This window comes from Cupressus sempervirens, chromosome 3, assembly GCF_028749045.1.
Source record: "Cupressus sempervirens isolate cs-2001-9-10 chromosome 3, ASM2874904v1, whole genome shotgun sequence".
NCBI classification, from domain to species: Eukaryota; Viridiplantae; Streptophyta; class Pinopsida; order Cupressales; family Cupressaceae; genus Cupressus; species Cupressus sempervirens.
Genome location: NC_143120.1, coordinates 122,811,731 through 122,835,029, shown reverse-complemented (window position 1 = coordinate 122,835,029; position 23,299 = coordinate 122,811,731). Strand labels below are relative to the sequence as shown.

Sequence of the window (23,299 nt, the reverse complement as noted above, 5' to 3'; positions counted from 1 at the left end):
CAGACTTAAAATGAAAAATACTGTTAGACCTTGTCACAACAAATTATGATACTGAGGCAAGTAATTTCACATTATAAGCCAAGCAATTGCCAAAACCTATTATGCACTTCTGTGTCTCCAGCAGAGGAAGTGAGAATTCACTGACAAGACGAATTTTCAGTTCTAAATAACTAAGACTTGCTCATATTCCAACCTGTCTAAAGTTGCTGCTTATGCTAAAAAGTATATACCTTAATGCTTATAGAAGTCCGAAACAAGATTGAGAACTTAACTCTCTAGAAACCTGAATCTTTCTTTGGTTGGCAAAACTTGGAAATAAGCAAATAAATAGTAGGGAAAAAACTGCAATGATTTTCAACATAGACATCTGACCAAATATTAAAGAACGAAATCTTCATTTGCTTTCTAAAATTCACTCTTTTACAACCATAAAAATTTATTTTTAACTTCATCCGATAAAAATTTGAATTTGAGAGCAGAAGTTAATTCCACACAAGCTCAGTCCTATAGCCTGTCAACATTGTTCCTGGTCGGAGAACTGAGAAGTGTGATTTTCTGTTACAGGCACAACTGATTTTGAAGGAGGAGAGACTGCATCAATACATAAACTAAGAGCACAACGCATCCAGGCATGCCTACATTGTTTATCTGCCTCTGCAATTGAAAGCTGCAAAGAGAACCTAGTCATACATATATATTGAGCTACAAAAATATAAAAATATTTCCACTCAAGTCAATTGTTTAACCTGTTTCTTCTAAGCATTACCTAATTATGTTAAATATCTGAAACTATCTAGCATACCTACAATGTGACAGAGAAAAATGCTAATAAAACCAAAATCAAGGCTTAGTGTTTTCCTCTGCTTATCCAAGATTAAACTCCTTTTTACTTCTCAAGTGCCACCGTTATCTAAGATCCTGGTACAACTCCTTTATGAAATCAAATTTGAAATGAGCACCCCTGGACTCCAGAAATTTCCAGAATATGAAGAAGGTATATAAACACAAACAATGTGCCAGAACACCAGGATACTAGGATGGCATACTAACCCACTGACGTTGGCGTTCATTTTGTTCAGGCCATGAGTCCAGCTGCTCAGTGACACACAATGCAAACATTTCTGCTCTGCACAGGCCTTCTGGGTTGCATTCATTCCGTTCACCTTTGCTTTTGAAGTCCCAAGTTCCCAAGCGTCCCTATTAAAAAAGCACAGAGACAATGATGTTTTTCTTTCTCTACAAAGAGTTCAAATTCCTAGTTCTTCTATTTAGCATACTCTGATTAAATGTCAAAAAAAATAGATTTGCAAGATACTCAAAAGAAAGTTTTATTTTTATGGTTTTAAAACAGATAGAGGAAACATAGTAACACGTGTAAATGGACTATTAATACACCTTGAATATGCAACAACTGAAATTTCAAATGAACAAATTTTCTAACTGTTGTGTCTAACAAACAAGTTCAATCAAAAGCCATAATTTATTTGTTGTGTATTAAGAAGTTCAGTGTTTTAAGAGAAATAATATACTGAGCTTAGTCCACAGTTAAATAAAATTAGTCAGAGCCTTAAGCCTCTATCAATGTCATCGACAATGTGAAATTGTCCTATATAGAGCCTTAGAATAGTTGCTCCTCATCTATACTACACAAATGCCAACCTCAAATAAACTGAGGTTTCTGACAAAATCATACTGTCTTAAACTCAGATACAACTTTAAAATGTGCCTTTAACACAAACTCAAAGCAATTTGCCACCAAAACTTAATAGAATAACAAACTTGAGGCAAATAAATCCACAAATCTCTAATCAAATTTAGAAAACTTGCGAATTACATTTCTTTCATTGTAAATAGTCCTAATTCCCTGCAGGTTCATAGGGCTGGATTATACATAGATATAATCTTCTGTGACTAGTTCGTAAGGGGAAGGAAATTTTGGAAACTAATTATTCATTTCATCACTCCATCAAAATATTTAATACCTACAATGCTTCTCTCATATTACTGAACGAACCTCAAAATACCTACAATGCTTTTCTCATATTATGGAACAAACCTCATAGTCAAATCCTAGCTAGACTCCACCTCATGTCCCATGACCACGTGCAAATGCACAACTACCATCCCTTTTCCACCTTAGAACTCTTGATAGAATCATCTACTCACTAACATTAAATATACCATAGTTGCAATACTAAATTCAATTCCTCCTTGTCAAAGCAGGGACTCGGCCAGTCAGTATAATAAGCATAATTCTACATGAATCCCCAATAAGGGTGCGGTCCCATGAGGGGGGCTTAAGCTCTAATTTTTAGGAAGCGGGTGGTATCATGAGCAAAATTATATTTTGCTACCGGATTATTCAAAATCTTCTCCTAAAAGGTAGAAGCCCCTAATTTTTAGGAAGAGGGTGAAAAAGAGGTGGCCTTGGAAATAGTCCCACCAGCTTAGGAATGTTTTTCACACTTCTCAAACATCTAAATTTTAAACTTTTAGTTAAAATGTTGTTTACAAGGAAAATTAAATTTTTAACTTATTTTTAATTCATACTTCAATTTTGGAGCTAAAATTTTGAGCTTCAATACACAGCACAAGTCATGGGACCCCTAGCTTTAAAATATTCCCTAAAAAAAGCAAGCAGCTTCCGCACTAGTTTATATGAAGGCCCCTTCCATGGGACCCCAGCCTAAGGGCCTTTTTAATGCATGAAAAGTCAAGAAAACACAGGTTAGCAGGACACATTTTCCACATGTTTGAAACTTCACAGTCAAGTGAATAACAATGCACACATAAAGATCAAATACCATAAGCACTTATAGAAGTTCGAACAATAAACCTTTACATGGTCTGACTCTTGTTACTCGAAAACCAAAATACCCATAGGATACTAGTACTATATGTAATAATAACAACAACCAACAACAGAAGCAGTGGACAATACCTATGGCAGAATATATGTGCCCTAGATGGTTTCGCCACATTTAAGTGCTGATTCATTATAGCGGGCATACATATGCATACTTTGATGCATAGAACATGGATAGCATAGTCATTTAATCACCAACATTGCAATTGATAGTCAGAATTCTTTAAATTTAGAAAGACAAAGAGTTCTATTTAGCATTAAATGACTGCAATGTGCTTATTTATTCTGAGTATTTTACTATTTTAATCTAGATATACAATACTGCATATGCATCATGCAGAGAATGCAGCAATCACATACAGTAAAACCAAATGAATAGGGCTTCCTTTAGCAACCTTGGATTAAATCAAGAAAGTTTTATTGATGTCACATAAGAGAAATGAACTATTTTCCCATAAGACGGGAACCTACCACAATAACATTCAATCTTAAACATTAGGCCAGACCCCAGAGTCTTCGTCCCACATGGCCTACCCAAAAAATTTCATTCCTATCCTATGTCATTTTGAGTAGGGTAGCATAGAACGATAAAAAATTTAGTAAAATATGAGCAATTTAAGGTTTATACTTACATTTATTAGCTTTTCCTTTAAATCCTCCTTGACATAGCTGGGAGTACATACTTGGCTACTTTTGCTAATCTTGTTTCTATGTGTGCATGGGGATGACAGCAATATCGCATGAATCTGTATTTTTGCAATGTATGAGCTAGGAAACAGCATTCAAGCCACCATTGTCTGAGTTTTTTCAGGACACATTTATTGGCATACTTTGGTTGCTTCTTTATTGCATTCTCACTAAATGTGTTAAGACCAAAGCAACAAGACTTGGACCCGGCCCTAGCTTGGTAAGGGTAACTCGACTCGTGACCTCGCTCGGACTCGCCCATGACTTGGCAATGACTCGGCAAAGTGACAAAACCCTTGAGATTAAAAGATTTTTTAAGATTTAAAGAACATTCCGTGCACCCATTACTGAATAAAGCTTGAAGACACAATAACATCATGAAATAGAAGGTATTTTGATCACACACATAACATACATCGATTACATAAGTACAAAGGAAAGTTTGTCATTGTTTACCTAGATGATATTTTGATCTTTAATAAGACATTGGAGGAGCATTTGATGTACATTTTTAAGGTGTTTGATAAGTTGAGGAAGTAAAAGTTTATGATAAATTTGAAGTGTGGTTTTGTGAAGAAGGAATTGGTGTACTTGGGATTTGTCGTATTAGAAGAAGGTCTGAAAATGGACCCTAAGAAAGTGAAGGCTATCCTTGAATAGCCTACTCCAAAGAGTGCTACGGAGGTAAGATCTTTTCATAGATTGGCTAATTTTTACAGAAAGTTCATTAGAGGTTTTAATAGTATTTGTGGACCCTTGAATGAAACAATGAGAGGGGATAGGAAAGAACTTAAGTGGACTATAGGAGCAGATAAGAGTTTTAATATGTTGGAACAGAAAGTTACAGAGCAACTTGTTTTAGCACTTCCAAGTTTTAACAAGGTGTTTCAAGTGGACTGTGATGCTAGTGGTACTGCAATAGGAGCTTTTTTGAACCAAGAAGGTAGACCTGTTGCTTATTTCAATGAGAAGTTGAATGATGCAAAAAGAAAATATTTTGTTTATAATCAAGAATTGTATGCTATAGTTCAGGCATTGAAGAAGTGGAGACACTGTCTTCTTCCTAAGGAGTTTGTTTTGTATACTGATCATCAAGCTTTGCAATATTTGAATAGTCAAGGAAAATTAAACCAGAGGCATTTGAAGTGGGTTGAGTTTTTGCACAGTTATACATTTTTTTTGAAACACAGGAGTGGGATGTCTAACAGAGTTGCAAACGCTCTTAGTAGAAGACAAATTTTGCTACCAAAGCAACAAGACTTGGACTCGGCCCTGACTCAGTAAGGGTAACTCGACTCGTGACCTGGCTCGAACTTGCCCGAGACTCGGCAATGACTCGGCAATGTGACAAAACCCTTGAATTTTAGAGATTTTTTAGGATTTAAAGAACATTCCATGCACCCATAATTGAATAAAGCTTGAAGACACAATAACATCATGAAATAGAAGGTATTTTGATCACATACATAACATACATCAATTAATTTTAGATGTATTAAGAAAAATTAGAAATCAGGAGTCAGGAGTCAGATGAGTCAGCTAAGTCAACCGGGTTAGGCAAGTCACCCAAGATGACCCGCCAACCATGACCCAGCTAAGGTTACCCAACTCACTAATCCGGGCAACTTGCCTAACTCGCGGCGAATCTCATTACTATGGTTAAGACATATGGCTTTCTTGGGATGGTTACTACTAATGGAAACTCAAATCAATGTTAAGCTAATCATAAAAATTACCTTGCCTTAAGCCTTACACTAATGTGGTCATAATGGTATCATGATTGTGTGAGGAAGGGATAGGGAAAGACACTGTGGATGCTAATGCAACACCATATCACAACATGCCAAAAAAGGTGATGCTTAGCCAACTCCCTTTTCTTTTCTTGCAAGCCTAAGTATGCAACACTCCAAGAGAGAAGTACCATTTACAGTCAATTGCATTGTAATCACATCTTAATTGTTTCTTTCCTTATTACTTGCTTGTTAAATTCAACTTTATTCTTTCAAATTTTCCTTATATCACATCATCTTGCTTGGTGCACTCTATGCTTGTAGATTTTTTCTTTTGGCTAATTACCTTTGCCTCACTTGTTAGAGACATGCGCACATGATATATTTTTGCTTTTTCTGAACATATGCGGTAAGTGATCAATATTTTATACTAAATGATATATTATTGTCAATTTATGGTTAAAATCCTGGCCCAACAGATGTAATACAAAAATCTCTTGAGAGAATGGTCCACTCACTAGCTAACAGACAATATAAATATTTCAATACTCCTATGTTTGTCAAGGCATGTGATTCTGTTAGTCAAAACAATTAGCATAATCGGCACACTTGTTCACTGAAAAGGCTCTCAAACTAAAGCCTAATTCTATCAAAATGAAGTTTGATTCTGAGGTTTAAAACACAACTATCTGATTATAGATATTCAGTGCTGTAAGAAAGTAATCAGCAGCTGCTTACAATATCTACTGCAAGGAACTGCTTTCAAAGGATCATGAACCATATTACTCATCATCATCAAAATATATATCATATAATTTAAGTTATAAGAGTTTTGATGTGACAAATCTAAATATGTATAAACAATATACAATAACTGTAATAGGCTAGCATATAATAATTTTAGGTTGGAAATTTTAGCAAAAAACATCTAGATAGGCATACAGCATTCTAGTAAATTATTATTTTAACAGTACAAACGTACACTATAATAATAAATACATAGTTATAGCACTGTCAATGGTCCATGTACAGTATGATAAATGAAGTTAAGTATGGTTGAAGCTCCCAAGAAAAATTTCTAGATGAGTACCTATGAGAAATTTAGGTTTTGCTGGTGTAGATGTGGTGCTGGTTTTCATTTTCTTGGCTCCTTAACAGCTTGATTCCTGTAATTTCCTTGGCTTCATACCTTGGTTTTTAATTGGGAGTGGTTGAAGGTGACTCTCTTAACATCATCAACAATGTTTGTCCTAATACAAAACTTCTGCCCTTTCAGGAGAAGAAGCAAGCTCTCTGCTCTTCCTTCAACAGTGCATTTTTCTTGCATTGTTTTCTGGAACTGAATTTGCCTGTGGAATTTTTAGCCAATTGAATTGTTAAGTGAAAGGAGAATCTGCGAATGAAATAGCACTGCTCATTATTTCTGTGTTCGAAAATGCAGATTTTGAATGTATATAAATGTGTAGAGAAGACATGTCTCATGAAGAGATATGTCTATGGTTTATAAGTTAATAGCCATTTAGACAATATTAACACACATGAAATAATACATATAATACACATATATATGTAGATACATTAAAAGTTTGTCTAATTGATGATTAACCAATAACCATAGAATAATTATCTATAGGTCAATTTGATCCGAATGAAGCTACAACATTAACACTCCCTCTTAGCTAGGGAGGACTTTTATAAAACACATTATTCTCTCAAGCATATATAGAGGTATCATCTCAATATGATATTCTTGGAATGACATATTTTAAATATATCAACACATATCCAACAAAAATAGATGTTATCTTTCGGTATCATTAGAAGTATGATTCAACAGGGAATATCAACCATATGATATTCATCATACTGATATTCTCTCGATATGTGCACTGGCATCAAGTTCATGATGCCTACCAAAAGAACATGTTATATCCTAGAAGGATATGTGTTATCTAATCTCCGACACAATCTGGGACAGCAACTAAATGTAGTCTATCAGATAATAATCATGATCTATAATCATGATCTAAAGGACAACCACTTAATGCAGTCCATCATGACAAGTATCACTATCCCCGACAAATTTCGAGACAACAACTTACTATAGTCTACCATGATATGTTTGTTATCATGATCTCTGGCACATTTCAGGACAGCAACTTACTATAGTCTCCATCGTGATAAAAGGTCAAGCCATTGTTAAGATCCTCACCTTACAATAGCAACCTTACAACACAAACATCGATGAAAGATCATCACCTCTCATGATGCTTCCCAACAGAATCATGTAATAACTCACATGATATCCACCATGAACCAAGTCAGAGGGTGGATCCACCATAGCTACTCCTAGAGGGTGGAATATGGGTTTTCAACTCAAACTTCAAACCCCATCGGGGTTTTCCCTTGGCCAAGGTTTCCCTAGTTAACAAAATATGGTGTTATGAGTTCTCTTACTGCATGGTTATGTTTATTGTTCATTATAATTAGTTTGCTTTCATATGCAAGTTATAAGGCAATTAATAAAATCATGTTTTGGGCTAAAGTTTGAAGAATAATGATTCACCCCCCGCCCCCCTCTCAAATTTCCCTATTTCTAACAATTTTGTCTTAAGGAAGAGTACACAAGTGGTTGAGCAAGAATCTGGTTATGCAAGGAGTTTGAAGATTGATATGTCAATGTTCTTCAAGTGTTTGTGCACCATTCATACACATTTGCAAGCTTGCAATGGCTGGAAAAGGTACGATCTTATTCCATTTGCTATTGTTTTTGTTCTAGTTTTTTTAATTTTTTCATTTCTCTTTCAATCTTCATATGATCTTTTACAATTCTCTCACAGAGAAGAATACAGTACAAGGAATTTCGCCTCGAACTTCTCCCTCTCATTTTGTAGACTTTTCAGTCAAGGTTACTTCTGATGTAATGTCAAACTCCCTCTGAAATTGATATCAACCTTCTGACCTTCTCGTACAAGGTTGGCTCCAATGAAGTGTCAGACTCCCTCTGAATCTGATGTCACCCTTCTAATCTCCTGGCAACAAGTTGTTTCATGCTTCCCTAGTTCAACAAGTATCCTAATAGCATAAGGCCTTCCAACCTTCATACATGATCACTGGAGAATCCATCTCGACATGTCTACTCCATCTGGATCAAAATGATCAAAATCACCAAAAGTTAAACTTAAGCATATCTTCTATCTGCTCCCTCTCTTTGTCCAAAGTTGCCTCTAATGAACTGTCATGCTCCCTCTTGATATAGAAAGTTGCTTCAAGACCCTCACTTTATCTAGATGATCATCAAATGACTAATGAATCTGTCATCAAAACTATTTGAGTTCTGCACAATATTTGGTAACATGTGTAAAGTACCAACCTTCTTTTCCTACAAGAACATCACCAAACACAAGGGAAAAGATCAAGGCATATAGCTATTTATAGTATGTACACAAATGAGAGAGACTACAATGGGTAGATAAATGTAACATTTCAAGGATAAGAAATACTAATCCGCACATGAAGGTCCACGGACATTAAATCAGAAATTGTCTTCTTCAATTATTTGAGAATGGAAAATCTCCCCTCTAAAGATGATTCAAGTGGGAATGAAATATTGATTATTATTCCCCCCTACAATGTAAAATTCCCACTCTTATATCTTTGACCCATAAGATCCACTTCAGTCTTGTTTCTCATTTGCATATCTTGAGTAGAGTTATGGTGATGGTTATCATACCAACTATGTATGTGTTCAATGGAATCCTTTGAATAGACTACAAAGCTTGCATTCATGTTAAGCCCGTCAACATGCAACTTCAACTTTCCTTAATACTTGCATCATTGTCTCTTGTATTTTTGTGCCAGGAAAGTATGCATCTTCAATACCCACAAAAATGCACCATCATATTGCAAAATGAAGAAGCAAGGAACTTAGTGTTGTCCATCGTCTGCATGCTATACATTTCGGTGGAAAGTGTAAACCTGAGCAATGGTAATAGGAAGTGGAAAACTTATTTTTAATTCTTCAATCATGTTAGTCCATTTGAGCCATAGAGTTATAATTCATACATGCACAAACTTATTTTGCACTCTCTTTGAATATTTGGATAAATTAAAAGAAGGGGTTCCTGTAATAATTGTTGAAGTGGCATCTTGTGCACTATGCGCACTAATCAATATTTCAAATACAATGAAGGAGAACTGAAAGAAGGAAATGGAAAGACTAAAACTTGTATATGCAGATTGTTTTTCTAGAATATCAAGTTGGCCACCCAATTTTTATTGATACAGTTTTTGACACCTTTGTCATTATGTCAAAGGGGGAGTAATATGAAAAAGGAAAATTGTATAGTTGTATATTGTATATGTAAGGGGGAGTAAACTTATGTATCAATGTAAAGGAGTGATAAGGAATGTAATGATCCATCAAAACATGAATAAAATTGTTATGTTTTGAAAACAGTTTTATGTAGTTCCTTTTATTTGTTTTTGACTATGTATGACATCATTTTGCGACTCAGTCAATTTTCCCAAATGTTGCCATCAATGCCAAAGAGGGAGATTGTTGGCACTATGGTCAGATAGATGTATTGAGTGTTGTCATTTATGGCAACATATATTCATCATTTCATTTATGCATTTAGAGATAGAAAATTTTCTAAGTGTTAAACAGTTTGCCGCAGCACTGAGAGAAGATGTGATGTGTACGAACAACTCATTGAGAGGTAGATCACGCACAGTTGAGGAAAGCTCTATGACATTGTCATGATGAAGTATACCAATGTGCAAGGGTGTACGAACAGTACGGCACGAGATATGATTGAAATACCAGTACAAGTATTCAACAGAGCAGAATAGAGCATAGCAAAGAATTGGATTGAAGAATTATTTTGATAACAAAATAATTACAAAGTCATGATGAGCCGACTATGTCGATTTTATTCTATAAGTTATTTCATCTTATGTCAAGCATGTGAAGACATGAAGGCCAACTGAGCAGAGATTTGTGAATATGAGAGGTATAAGTAAAGATCTTATCTTGCGAAAAAAAGTGTGTGATATATAATGAACTATGCGACATATGTATAAGCTATGCATTATTTGTGATTGATGTGAAGTCGATGATATGCAAACTACAACTAATGTATGATCAGAGCAAGCGCGAAATACAGCAGGCAGAAAGTATTGTATGTATATATATTCTTGTGAAGAACTGAATTGTATAATTGCATGTTAGGGCAATGGGCTCTTCTTGCATACATTGTATCATTTGTTCTACCAACTCCTAACAGAGTTGAAGCAACTCCTAGCAAGGTTGAGGCTTCTAATAAGGCCTAGTCCTCTAAGAAGGACTCAAGCCACTATATGTACTTCATAGACTCCTAACAAGGTCAATATCCTTAACAGGATTCTATTGTTTAGTGAATCATCTAGTGGGTATCATCCCCACCAGGGTTTTCCCTTGGCCCAGGTTTCCCTAGTTCTCTATGTTATGAGTTCTCTATGTGCATGGTTATATTTACTGTTCAGCATTGTTGGTTTACTTTCACATGCAAGTTATAAAGTAATTAATAATATTCAATTGTGGGCAGAAGTTTGTAGAATACTGATTCACCCCCCCTCTCAGTATTATCTATTTCTAACAAATCAGGCACTCGTTCTTTCATTCTTTGTGCCCTGGATCTCTAGTTTATTTCGATCATTTCTACAAAATTCCAACAACTAATATCGCAAGATGCAAGGACTCTACATCATACAACTACGAGCCTCGTTAGATCAAATGGAAAGTGGAAATAAATATTCGTGGTGATGGTAAATGATGTCTTTGGTTTATTGGTTAATATGAATTTTCTCTATGCCCAAGAGATTGGGTTTCAATATGGAGACTCATTCAATTGTGTACGTAGTTCCATGTTATAATTAATGTTCGACATTAATATTTGTTCTCTTGTAAATAACATATAACTAATACTCGTCACATCCATATTAATGTGTTTTCCCTCATAAATATCTCAGATATTTATTCTTAGTAATGCCTTCCATATTTGAGCATATGCAAATACGAATCATTGCAACATGGATAGTCAATATTGATGTATTATTTTGATAGTATTAAGAGATCTGCCTATCTCGTTTCTGACTCCACAATGACCATGTCTTGCAAAATGTGGCTGACTCCATAGTAGTGAAGTGCTGCGGACTTCAAAGCAAGAGCTAAAAAAACTTTGGACTCTGAATCTTTGGAGTAGCTCAAGCCTAATCGTGGATCATGGAAAAATACAACAAATTGCAGGAGATAGCAGAAGCAGCAGAGTGAACAGTAGAAATTTCTGAGAATCCCTCAAGTAAAAAAAATCTTCCCCAAAATGAATTTCCTTGTTCTTGCCTCTCTACTCTTGCAAGAGATTTCTTCTATATTTGATACTCTTGTTTCCATCTCTCCCCAGCGAGCTGCTGCCAGTATGTATAGTGATTTCTTCGCAAATATTTAATTCCTAACTAAATTGATCTTTCTCGTCTTTAGATTTTCGCCTCCATATCCTCCAGTGTTATTTTCTTTCTATCCATTATCTATGCTTCTCCATTCATAACCACATTTTTATCTTCAGTCTTCTCTATTCAATATTTTAATGGCTATTTATTTGCAGCCTCAATCTGATACCATGTTAAGTGAAAGGATCTCTGCAAATGTAATAGCACTGTCCATTATTTCTGTGTGTTCCAAATGCAGATTTTGAATGTATTTAAATATGTGTAGAGGAGACATGCCTCTTCATGAGACATGTCCCTATGGTTTATAGGTTAATAACCACTTAGATAATATTAACACACACACATTTATATAATAATACATATAATATATATAATTAGATATATTAGAGTTTGTCTAATTGATGATTAACCAATAACCATAGAATGATCATCTCTAGGTCAATTGAATCCAAGTGAAGCTACAACATTAACACGAATAGCCTTTTATTGTGTTATACAGCATGCATACTGAATCTTGGTTGGGACTCGGGCAACATTTCGATTTAAGATACCATAATGCACTTTTTCTTCTTATTTTGGCCACATACTAGCATCCCAATTCGTACCACTTGCTTTTGTTTCACTTAGAAAGCAGCTCATGGAATTTATGTGTCTAATGGGTGAATTGATTGCAAACAGTGTTTTAATGAATTCACTGCCTATTTCTTGATTGCCAGAGTGTGCAGAGGAGATGTATATTTCAAGATGACATCAGCTTTTGTTCACAGTATTCTTGTCTCTTTAAAAAAGGTGTGAGGAGCAATGTTGGTAGGTGTCTATGTAGCTTGACATTGCATTTTCTTGTTGTGGGTTTGCGTTTTAATGGCAAATCTTCATGGCCTTGCGATACTTACTTCCATAATATCCAGCTATCATTTGTAACCAATTTTTCATTTATGGATGCAGTCATGCTTTGTTTAACTAAATTTGTGTTGGGAAATGATGGTGTAAACACCTCCAAGGCTGAATGTCTCCACTAGAGAGGGTTACATGCAGAAACTTGATTCTGTTGTGTTGACAGTAGCAGCTAGGTTGTGGTGGTTGTCACTTCTTCTCCCAAAGCATTTTACTAATTCTAGGCTAGTTGTGGAGAAACCAACTAGGGATGGGAACGAGGGGGTATTTCTATTATGGCAACGATGGTGGATGCCATTTGACTAGTAAGGAAACACTTCTGTCCATGGAGCACTTTAAAAATTATCAGTGTAGCTCTAGTTTGGGTAGAGTGCTAGACAGCCTCGTGGTGACTCATCCTTGTGAGCATCTTGAAGCGTCTAGCACTTAACATGTAGAAATTTGTTTCAAAGACATTAATGAAAGCCAAGTAGTAAAATGTGTTCAATAGCATACGGTTCCCTGCACTTGATGTGCTAGGAAATGGCGCGGTTGACTTCTAGTCAACATGTTAAGGTAAATCAATGTTGTTGTAGTTGTATTAAACAAAGGAGATGAAAGCTCCTTATATATATTTACAAAGGCGATGTTTCTAAAAGAAACAATAATGAACTAAAGACGGAAATAGAAACTACCTAATAAACTAAAGACTAACATTATAATATTCTAATACCCTCTATCATGATCATTGTCTAATTGGTGTCCTTTGGTCACATATTCTTCAAAACATCTTGTTGCTGCCAAGACCCTCCCTGGATCTGCAAAATGTAAATGACCAAGAAGCCAAAATCCGCCCAAAAACTAACAGAAAAGGGTGTCCCCTTCTTCAGAATGCTTTGCAACAAAATACAAGAGCCTGCCATGGAGACCAGTTTGCCACGGAGACGAGTCTACCACTAACCCTCCCAGAATCAGCAAAACATCTAACTAGAAATCATAGTAAAATATCCAAGCTGATGTTGGATAACGGACCTACTCTTCCCTGGAGTCAAAGACAAACAATACGAATAGCTAGAACAATTTTGAGGATAAATCGACAAAACCTCCAAACTTTGCAGATGAGCATGATGCCCCAAAACAGACTGCCAAAAGGCACAATTTTTTAAGATAAGTAAAATTTGATCAAAACCCAGCATCATAAATCATTGTTGGTGTAGTTGTATTGAACAAAGGAGATAAAAACTCCTTATATTGATTTACAAAGATGATTCTAAAAGAAACTATCATGAACTAAGGAAGAAAGTAGAAACTGCCTAATAAACTAAAGACTAGCTAAGATGGCCATTAAAGAACCGTCACAAATTCTTAAAAAAATTCTGCTACTGCTAAGACCTTCCCTAAATCTGGAAAATGTTAATGACCAAGCAGAATAAAATTGATTGAGAAAAACCAGAAAAGGATGTCCCCTTCTTCAATATGCTTTGCAACAAGAGACGAGTCTACCACTGACTCTACCACTGAGATGAGTCTCTCATTAATCCTCCCAGAATCAGCAAAACATCTAACCATAAATCATCATAAAACATCCAACCTAATGTTGGATAACGAAGCTTCTCTTGGCTAGAGACAGAGACAAACATTGAGAATGGTTAGCACAAGTTAGTAGATGAGCATGATACCCTAAAACAGACTACAAAAAAGCCACAATTATTTAAGGCGAAAAATCAAAATAACTAGACAGGAATTTTGAGGTAAAAAATAATCGAAACAAGACAACGAAATTCAAGCCATAGATTAGAGAGTACAAAGTTTTGTAATTTGAGGAAAAATGGTAAAACCCAGCTGATAATTTTTAAGAAAAAATTACAAGCCCACCAAATAATTTTTTAGGAAAACAATATAAGCCAACCAGATAATTTTTGAGGAAAAAATTATGAAAACCCATTAGACAAATCTTCAAGTGGCTAAACACAAGACTTTGCATGGTAAAAAAGCACATGCAAGCAACATGCAAATACATACAAGCTTCATACAAAGAATTTTGCCCAAACCAAGAAATCACGTAATGAAAACCCTCAACCAGGCTTGCAATTTTCAGCAAAAATCTTCAAAGACAAACCACAAGAATTTCATAAAATACCTCTAACGAATTTTTTTCCAAAAAATCGGAAACAAATTTTTGGAAAAAAAATTCAGATCAAAAGAGGCTCGAAAGTCTTATGAAATCCCATCAACCTATTATGATACCGTGCTATGGCAAATCTATGTTGTTGTAGTTGTATTAAACAAAGCTGATTAAAGCTCCTTATATAGATTTACAAAGACAATGTTTCTAAAAGAAACAATCATGAACTAAAGATGGAAATAGAAACTACCTAATAAACTAAAGACTGACTAAGATGACCATTAAATAAACATTATAATATTCTAATACAACAAGCCAACATGAGGTTCTGGTCCAAAAGGTAGCAAACTAGGATGTTCCTTCTAGGTTCAATGTTAAAGGTTGGTGACCTTAATGATTTTTGGTCGTTCTCAAATTGTTTGGGAGGTGCTCTCTTTTTGTCATATTTGCTTCTTTGGTTCATTGCTTGTTTATTTTTTACATATGATTCGTGACTTTGTAATTATTTATTCTTTACTCTTAAATAAAACAAATACACATATCTCAACTTCATATTAAAAAGACCAAGACATCTATATGCTATACTTGGTATTCAAACATTGTAAAAAGATCTAGGTCATTTCCCAAATCCCTCAGTATATAATCCAAACCATACCTGCATCTTTTAGGTTCATATTAAAAAGCGAAGTTATTTGTATAAAATAGTTTATCTCCAACAATAGAAGAGTAGTAAAGGACCTCACTTTCTAACCTATTGCTCATGACTTTTGCAATTGTTTATAGTTTGTTTTGGGTGAGGGCCACGATCAATCGCTCACTAAGTCAAAAAACCTATGTATTTTGAGTTCATTAAAAAAACATTATAACTTTATGTTGTATCTTATATCTAAAAAAAAGGCACAAAAAGTTAAGTTAGCAATATTCAAAGTCATGTTCTTTAAAACTTTTAATAACAGCAAAAGCTTTTTCTGTAATATCAGAGTTTGCAGTACCGTTGCTGTCATAGGACTCTTTCATAGACATGTTTTGGTTTCATCAGTCTATATGTAATAGTTTATTTCCAACTGTTAAAAACATAGTGAAAGGTCCCAAACTTCCATTCTCCAACGTGTTTGCACTAAGAATTTATACTTGGTTTCCAGTAGGTATGGTGGCATAGTTCCCACAATAATCTAAGGCTTGTGTATGCACTATATTTTGATTTAAGTTCTCCCAATGCACATATGAATGTATGATTTAGTGAAATACTAAAAAGGCTCAGGAAATGCAATTTATTGTTAAATCCTCGAATGGTCTCCTCCCCTATGTGTGCTAGGCAATACACATGCAAGGAAGGTGAGAGAGCAATCAGATCTTGCAACAAGAGCAATGAGCCAAGCACTCATTTTTATTAACCTCCTCCACTTTATTTTCTTCATTGCGATGCACCAAACTACGTTTCAATTCATTTAGTCTATTTAATTGTAATTATTTTCTTAGACCCACATAATGAAATGTATAACTTAACTTTGGGGCCTAAGTCTTTCAAAAAATTTAATGTAACTTGTAGAATGTAACTTTGGGGCCTAAGTCTTTCAAAAAATTGAACTAACTAGCTCTTGTAGGTGTAGTATTTGGCACCCAAGATGGGTAGATATGTTGGATTCAAAGCCACTGTTAAGCATTGAGAGACTATCAGAAAGAAAGCAAACTATCCAATTTAGTGTGAGAGTTTATTTCCAACTGTTAAGAAATGGTGAAAGGTCTCAAACTTTCATTCTCCAACGAGTTTGCATTGAGAACTTTATAATTGGTTTATGGTAGGCATAGTAGAATAGTTAACACAATAATTAAAGACTTGTCTATGCACTGTACTTTAAATTAAGTTCTCGCATTGCATGTTTGAATTTATGATTTAGTGAATTACAAATGACTTGATCATAATTACTAACCAGGCTAAGGAGACATAATTTATTGTTAAATCTCTTACTGGTCTCATCACCTATGTGTGCTAGACAGTACGCATGCAAGGAAGGTCAGGGAGTAATCAGACCTTGCAACAAGAGCAATAAGCCAAGAAATCATTTTTATTAACCTCCACTTTCTTTTCTTGATTGTAATGTAGCTAGCAAACCACTTTTCAATTCAGTCTGTTTAAATGTAATTATTTTCTTAGACCCACTTAATGAAATGTGTAATTTTACTTTGGGGTCTAAGTCCTTCAAAAATAAATGTAACGTGTAAATTTTGGACCAAGAGATTGGTTTGAGATCCAAACCGACTAGCTCTTGTAGGTGTACTATTTAGTACCCAAGATGGGTAGCTATGTTATATCCAAAAATATAGTTAAGCATTAAAAGACTTTCAGAAAGAGAGCAAACTATCAAATTTATAGTGTAGGCAATCATGCTAGAAGTTGTAATTCACTAATCATAAACCAATCAAAAGATCATGCCTACTATTGAATCTTCTCTTCGTTGGTGATGATGCATCCTCTATTTTAATTTTTTAAGTTGAATCATTGGTGAAATCTTCAAAGAGCTTTAGAGTGAGGTTGGTGTATAAATCTGTGCATGTAATATGTTGGTTTTCCACACCTAGCTCAAATATTTTTATTTATTCCTCAAAAACTTGCACTTATGTTGTTTGTGATAAGGTGAAATATTAATCATACCACTAAAGATCATTTGGAATGCAACATTGGCTGCTTACTTTTGTGTTCATTCCTTTGGGCCTAACATCCTTTTATATTTTTTATATTTTTTTTGTAACTTCATATATTAAGACTAGAGAATAAGTATTCTCATCCAAGATCTTAAAAGGACAATTGAACCCACTGGCCAAATAGCCTCAAAAACACTCTTCACTAGACAATCTTCCGGATAAGCATATCCAAGATCTTTGAACTAGCCAAACAGCAACTCCTTTGCCAAAACAGTTCCTTTGAAGCTCACAGTACATCTTCAACATCAATCTCTGCTCTGATCAAATACAACTTTGCATCCAAGTCCGCACAACCAAACATCATAGTGCATATGACCACATATAATGATTATACCATGTCCTAAAACAAATATTGAGTCAGCCTTGAGGCATTCCCAATTTACAATAATAATATAGGAAATCCTTAAAATATTATATTACATGTTACACAACAATTATACTCTTTCTTCAAAGATATTTGCAATAGTCAACTTACATAGAACATCTTTCAAACAATCTTTGCCAAACCTCACAGAATGAATATCTTTTTTCGCCATTTGGAACATAGCATCTTCGACATGTTTCTAACCTTCCTCTAAGCTCGCTTAATCAAATTACATCTTCGTTAAACGATATAATCATTTTACCAATACCAACTTTCCAAAAACTTTCTTTGAAACTTGCCTTCAAAAAACATCGCATAAGTTTGTCATATCTCCATATTTTCGTTTGTGCTCTTATCTGTAGCATTCTTAGACATTACTAAATATGATCCCAACCATGCATAACCAAACTTGTTGACCATTGACCGCGCCAAACAATTATTCCTCTATAACTCTGGAAATCTTCACAGAATTATGTTGACATCAATGACAAACACTGTCATGAATGCAACACATAAGCTTTGAATCATGTCTCTAGCACCACTATGATACTCCCCTACAGAAATACCATCAGCATTCATAGCATTGATGGCAACATAGATGAAAAACATCTAAGTACCATGAATACCAAATATATTTCTTCCTCATCTGCCTTTACTCACCCATTCATGTTGCCCATGAATGTAAATATACATCTCAATCTCAAACAGTACATTCTTGTATCCTTTACAATTTCATCTCAATCTTAGTCTCAAACAAGTTATAAAGAGTTTTTCATGTTCAAATCACAGCCATATAGTTACCATCGTGCACAAGGAAGGTGTTAATCTCCCCATACATAAACATCTTATATTATCCCATCATGAATATATCAATAATGTTTCTCATGTTCTAATCTCTCCCTCGTTGATATTAATCACAAAGGTATCATTATGTCAATTCTCTAAGTTCAATCATTTCCAAAACAATCTGTTGATGCTCAAGTGTCCAAAGACACTATTAAATACCAATACCAAGAGTCCTCAATGACTCAGCTCAAACATAGATACTCCCCCATAGAAGGATCCCCATGTAATAGATAGAGTGCTATGTTGCCAACCGAACTGATGCAATCTCTGCATCAACTACTCTGAAGTAGGTTGGAGGATAACCCCAAGCATACCTCTCAAGTACTCAAATGTGTCTTTAGCCAAAGGTTTTGTAAATACGTCTACTATTTGCTCTTTTGTGCTAACATATTCCATTTTGATCTCTTTTTTGGCTACCTTTTTCTCTCAAAAAGTGATAATTAATTGATATATGCTTCATCTTTGATGTAACACTGGATTCTTTGACATACTCAAGGCACTGGTGTTATCACAATGTATAATAATAGGCTCAGTAAACTCTAGTCCAACATCTTTCAGCACCCACTTCATCCAAATAATCTCATTACAATTGTTTGCTGCTGCTACATACTGTGCTTTTGTTGTACTCTGTGAAATGCAATCTTGTTTCTTGCTCAACCAAGAAACCAATCTTCCTCCTAAGAAGAATGCTCCACCATTGGTACTCTTTCTATCATCTACACTTTCTGCCCAATTAGCATCAATGTATGCACACAATGTGAAATCTCGTGATCTGTCATACCATAAACCATAATCAAGTGTTCCTTTCAAGTATCTCAAAATTCTTTTTACTACTGAAAGGTGTCTCTTTGGAATCTGCCTGAAATCTTGCCACAACTCCAACTGCATTAGCTATATCAAGTCTAGTATGTGTCAAATATTGCAATCCACTAATCATAGATCTTAACTTTGTTTGCTCTGTACTAGGGGATTCATCTTTGCTAGATAACTTACAACCAGTTACCATAGGTGTTCCAACAGGTTTATAATTTTCCAAACCAAATTTCTTCAACAAATCGTTAAGAAGTATTTCTTCAACAATCTGCTATCCTAAGAAGTAATTCATTTCTCCAATCATAATCATCTCAAATTCTTTCTTCATTTCCTCTGAAAATGTCTTACTAGTGATGTTGCTTCAAGATTTAACTGTGTAGTTTTTGAGTCAAACTTATTGACCCATGTTTCATGAGTAGTGATTCATACATGAATCCATCTATCATGAGAATAAATGGAACACTTAGCACACATTAGATCTAGGTGTTGCTCATAGGGGTGAAGCACTAGGACTTTCTAGGAGGTCATGCATCCCAGTACTACTCAAGCTTGAATGCACTTAACTACGGAGTTTCCTCCATGGTTAAACCCACTCTACTTGCAACCCCATATCAGGATTTTCCATAGCAAGTCAAATGGGATTGCAACTAGTGGGTTTAACCATGGAGGAAACACCGCAATTAAGCGCACTCAAACTAGAGTAGTACTTTGATGGATGACCTCCCAAGAAGTCTCAGTGCATCACCTCTATAAGCCTCACCTAGATCCAATGAGTGCTAAGTGTTCCATTTATTCTCATGAGAGATCGATTCATGTGTAAATCACTACTCATGAAACACGGGTAAATGAGTTTGACTCAAAAACTACAGAGTTAAATCCTAATAGAAATATCACAATTTGACTAACTATGGAGAGATCTCCTACTTATCAATTGATGAGCTTAAGGGACTTTCTAATGGATGGTTCATAAGGCACAACACTTGGTGAAGGTTTTGAAAATGGGGTTGTAAGCAGAGTGGGTTTAACCATGGAGGAAACTTAGTAGTTAAGCGCGCTCAAGCCAGAGTAGTACTAGGATGGGTGACCTCTAGAGAAGTTTCGGTGCTTCACCTCTATGAACATCCCCTAGATCCAACAAGTGCTAAGTGTTCCATTTATTCTCATGAGAGATGGATTTGTGTGTGAATCACTACTCATGAAACATGGGTCAATGAGTTTGACTCAAAAACTACATAGTTGAATCCTAATAGCAATATCACAATTTGACTTGTTATGGAAATATCTCCTACTTATCAATGTCTTACTAGTTTCATCATTACCTCCAAAAATAATGTCATTCACAAATACTACAACAATCAGTAAACCATCTTCATTCTTTCTCAAATATAGATTACTACTCTCAGCATTAAGTTTCATAAATTCCAAATTTGTCAAATGTTTATCCAATCTTGCATACTTGGCTTTAGGTGCTTGTTTTAGCAATGCCTTCTTTAATCTGCAAACCATATATTTTTCATCTGTCAAAGGAAAACCATTAGGTTGTTCAATGTATACTTCTTTAAGTTCTCCATTCAAAAAAGCTGATTTGACATCCATTTGATAAAGTTTGAAGTTCTTGTTAGTTGCATATGCCAAAAACATTCTCACTGCTTCTAATCTAGCAACAGGTGCCAAAATTTCTTCAAAATCAATTTCTTCTTTCTGTGAATATCCCTTACAAACCAATCTTGCTTTGTTTCTTACAACTTCACCTTGTTCATTCATCTTGTTCATAATACTCATTTTGTTCCAATAAGATTCTTATCTTTAGGTCTAGGAACCACTTCCCATGTTTTGTTCTTTTCAATTTGTTCTAATTCATTTTCATAATTTTAATCCAATAGCCATCTTTACACGCTTCATCAGCATTCTTAGGCTCAACTTGAGAAATTAAGCACAATTCTTCACTAAATTTCTTCCTTGTTAGAACTCCTTTGTTCACAATTCCATGATCTTTTCAACAGGCTGATTCTTATCCACATTTTTATGTTAAGTGTCACTTGTTCAATCTCGATTTTTGCTCTAGGCTTAGATCTTGGTTCTTGTCCATCTCTTTGTAGCTCAATCTGCAAATTATTGTCAGTTCCATAAAACAATTCCTGCTCAACATTCTTATTGTTAGTCCTTTGATTAGTCTCATCATCAGAATTATAATCAAGTATCCTTTCTTGAATTCTGAACTTTTCATCAACTCTCACATTAACACTTTCAACAATAGTCACTAGGTTGTCTCTACTACTTCTTCACTATCCTCATCATCACTTTCTAAGAAATTTACCATATCAAAATCAAGTTCATCATCCTCATCAACATGGGAGCAATCCTTAGGTACTTTTGATTTGCAAGGCTTCTTCCTCTCTCTTTTAGGACAACTAGATTGAAAGTGACCAAATTTGTTGCAAGTCCAACAAGCAAGAATTTTCTTGACTTCATCTTTCTTCTCATCTTCTTCTTTCCAACTATCATAGTTAATTCCATCAAACTTCGGACTTTCTTTCCTGAAATAAGTCATGGATCTCTTTAAGCTGTTAAACTTCTCCTTCAAGGACATGAAGCTTTGATACCAATTGTTAGAATGTAAAGTCCGCAAAGTTAACGAAGAGGGGTAGGTAAATCACTTAAGTAATTCTCAACAACATTATTAATTCTAAAAAATGTAAGCAATAGATGCAACAACCATAGAAAGATAACCATGCACGATAACACCAAATATGTTAACTAGGGAAGCCCTTGATCAAAGGGAAAACCCTGGTGGGAATGATGCCCACAAGATGATATACTAATATAAAAGTTCCTTGTGAAATGATGGACTCTATTAATAGCCAATGAAATTCAATCAATACATATGCATCCCTGTTAGGAGATTCCAACCTCGTTAGGAGTTGAAAGGACAGCTAAACCCACTATCCAAATAGCCTCAAGAACAGTCTTCACTAGACAATCTTCCAAATAAGCACATCCAAGATCTTTGAACTGGCTAAACAGCAACTCCTTTGCCAACAAACTTCCTTCGAAGCTCACAATACATCCTCAACATAAATCTCTGCTCTAATCAAATACAACTTTGCATCCAAGTTGCCAACAGACTTCCTTCGAAGCTCACAATACATCCTCAACATAAATCTCTGCTCTAATCAAATACAACTTTGCATCCAAGTTCCGCACAACCAAACATCACGATGCATATGATTACATATGATGATTACAACCAAGGAAACAATGTTTCCTTTATTCCATGTCCTAAAACAAATATTGACTACATATGATGATTACAACCAAGGAAACAATATTTCCTTTATACCATGTCCTTCACTAGACAATAATTCATCTTTCATAATTTTAATCCAATAGCCATCTTTACATGCTTCATTAGCATTCTTGTGCTCAACTTGAGAAATTAAACACAATTCTTCACTTTCTTCCTTGTCATAACTCCTTTGTTCACAATTCCATGATCACTTCAATAGGTTGATTCTTTGCCACATTTATGTTAAGTGTCACTTGTTCAGTCTTGATTTCTGCTCTAGGTTTAAATCTTGGTTCTTGTCCATCTCTTTGTAGTTCAATCTACAAATTAGTGTCAATTTCATAAAACAATTCCTGCTCAACATTCTTATTGTTAGTCCTTTGATTAGTCTCATCATCAAAATTATAATCAAGTATCCTTTCTAGTTCTACCAGTTCTTTTGGTCATTCCAAGTTTGTCAGACCCTGCACTGGCTTCTTGCATCAATGACACCCCTCTACGAGCTCGCAGAGACAGA

General features: G+C 35.0%; 1 protein-coding gene across 2 annotated transcripts in view; it reads right to left on the bottom strand.

Annotated features, from left to right (window-relative positions):
* Positions 1-378: 378 nt before the first annotated feature.
* Positions 379-23,299, bottom strand: part of LOC149565082 (nudix hydrolase 16, mitochondrial-like) — a 68,910-nt gene continuing 45,989 nt past the window's right edge. For both annotated transcript variants that reach the window (XM_089818632.1, XM_089818633.1), the window contains exons 4-5: positions 1,051-1,197; positions 379-667 (exon numbers count right to left, since the gene is read on the bottom strand). In XM_089818632.1, coding sequence (XP_089674758.1) covers positions 515-667; positions 1,051-1,197 — 300 coding nt within the window. In that variant the 3' untranslated portion in view covers positions 379-514. The remainder of the gene's footprint in view (positions 668-1,050; positions 1,198-23,299) is intronic.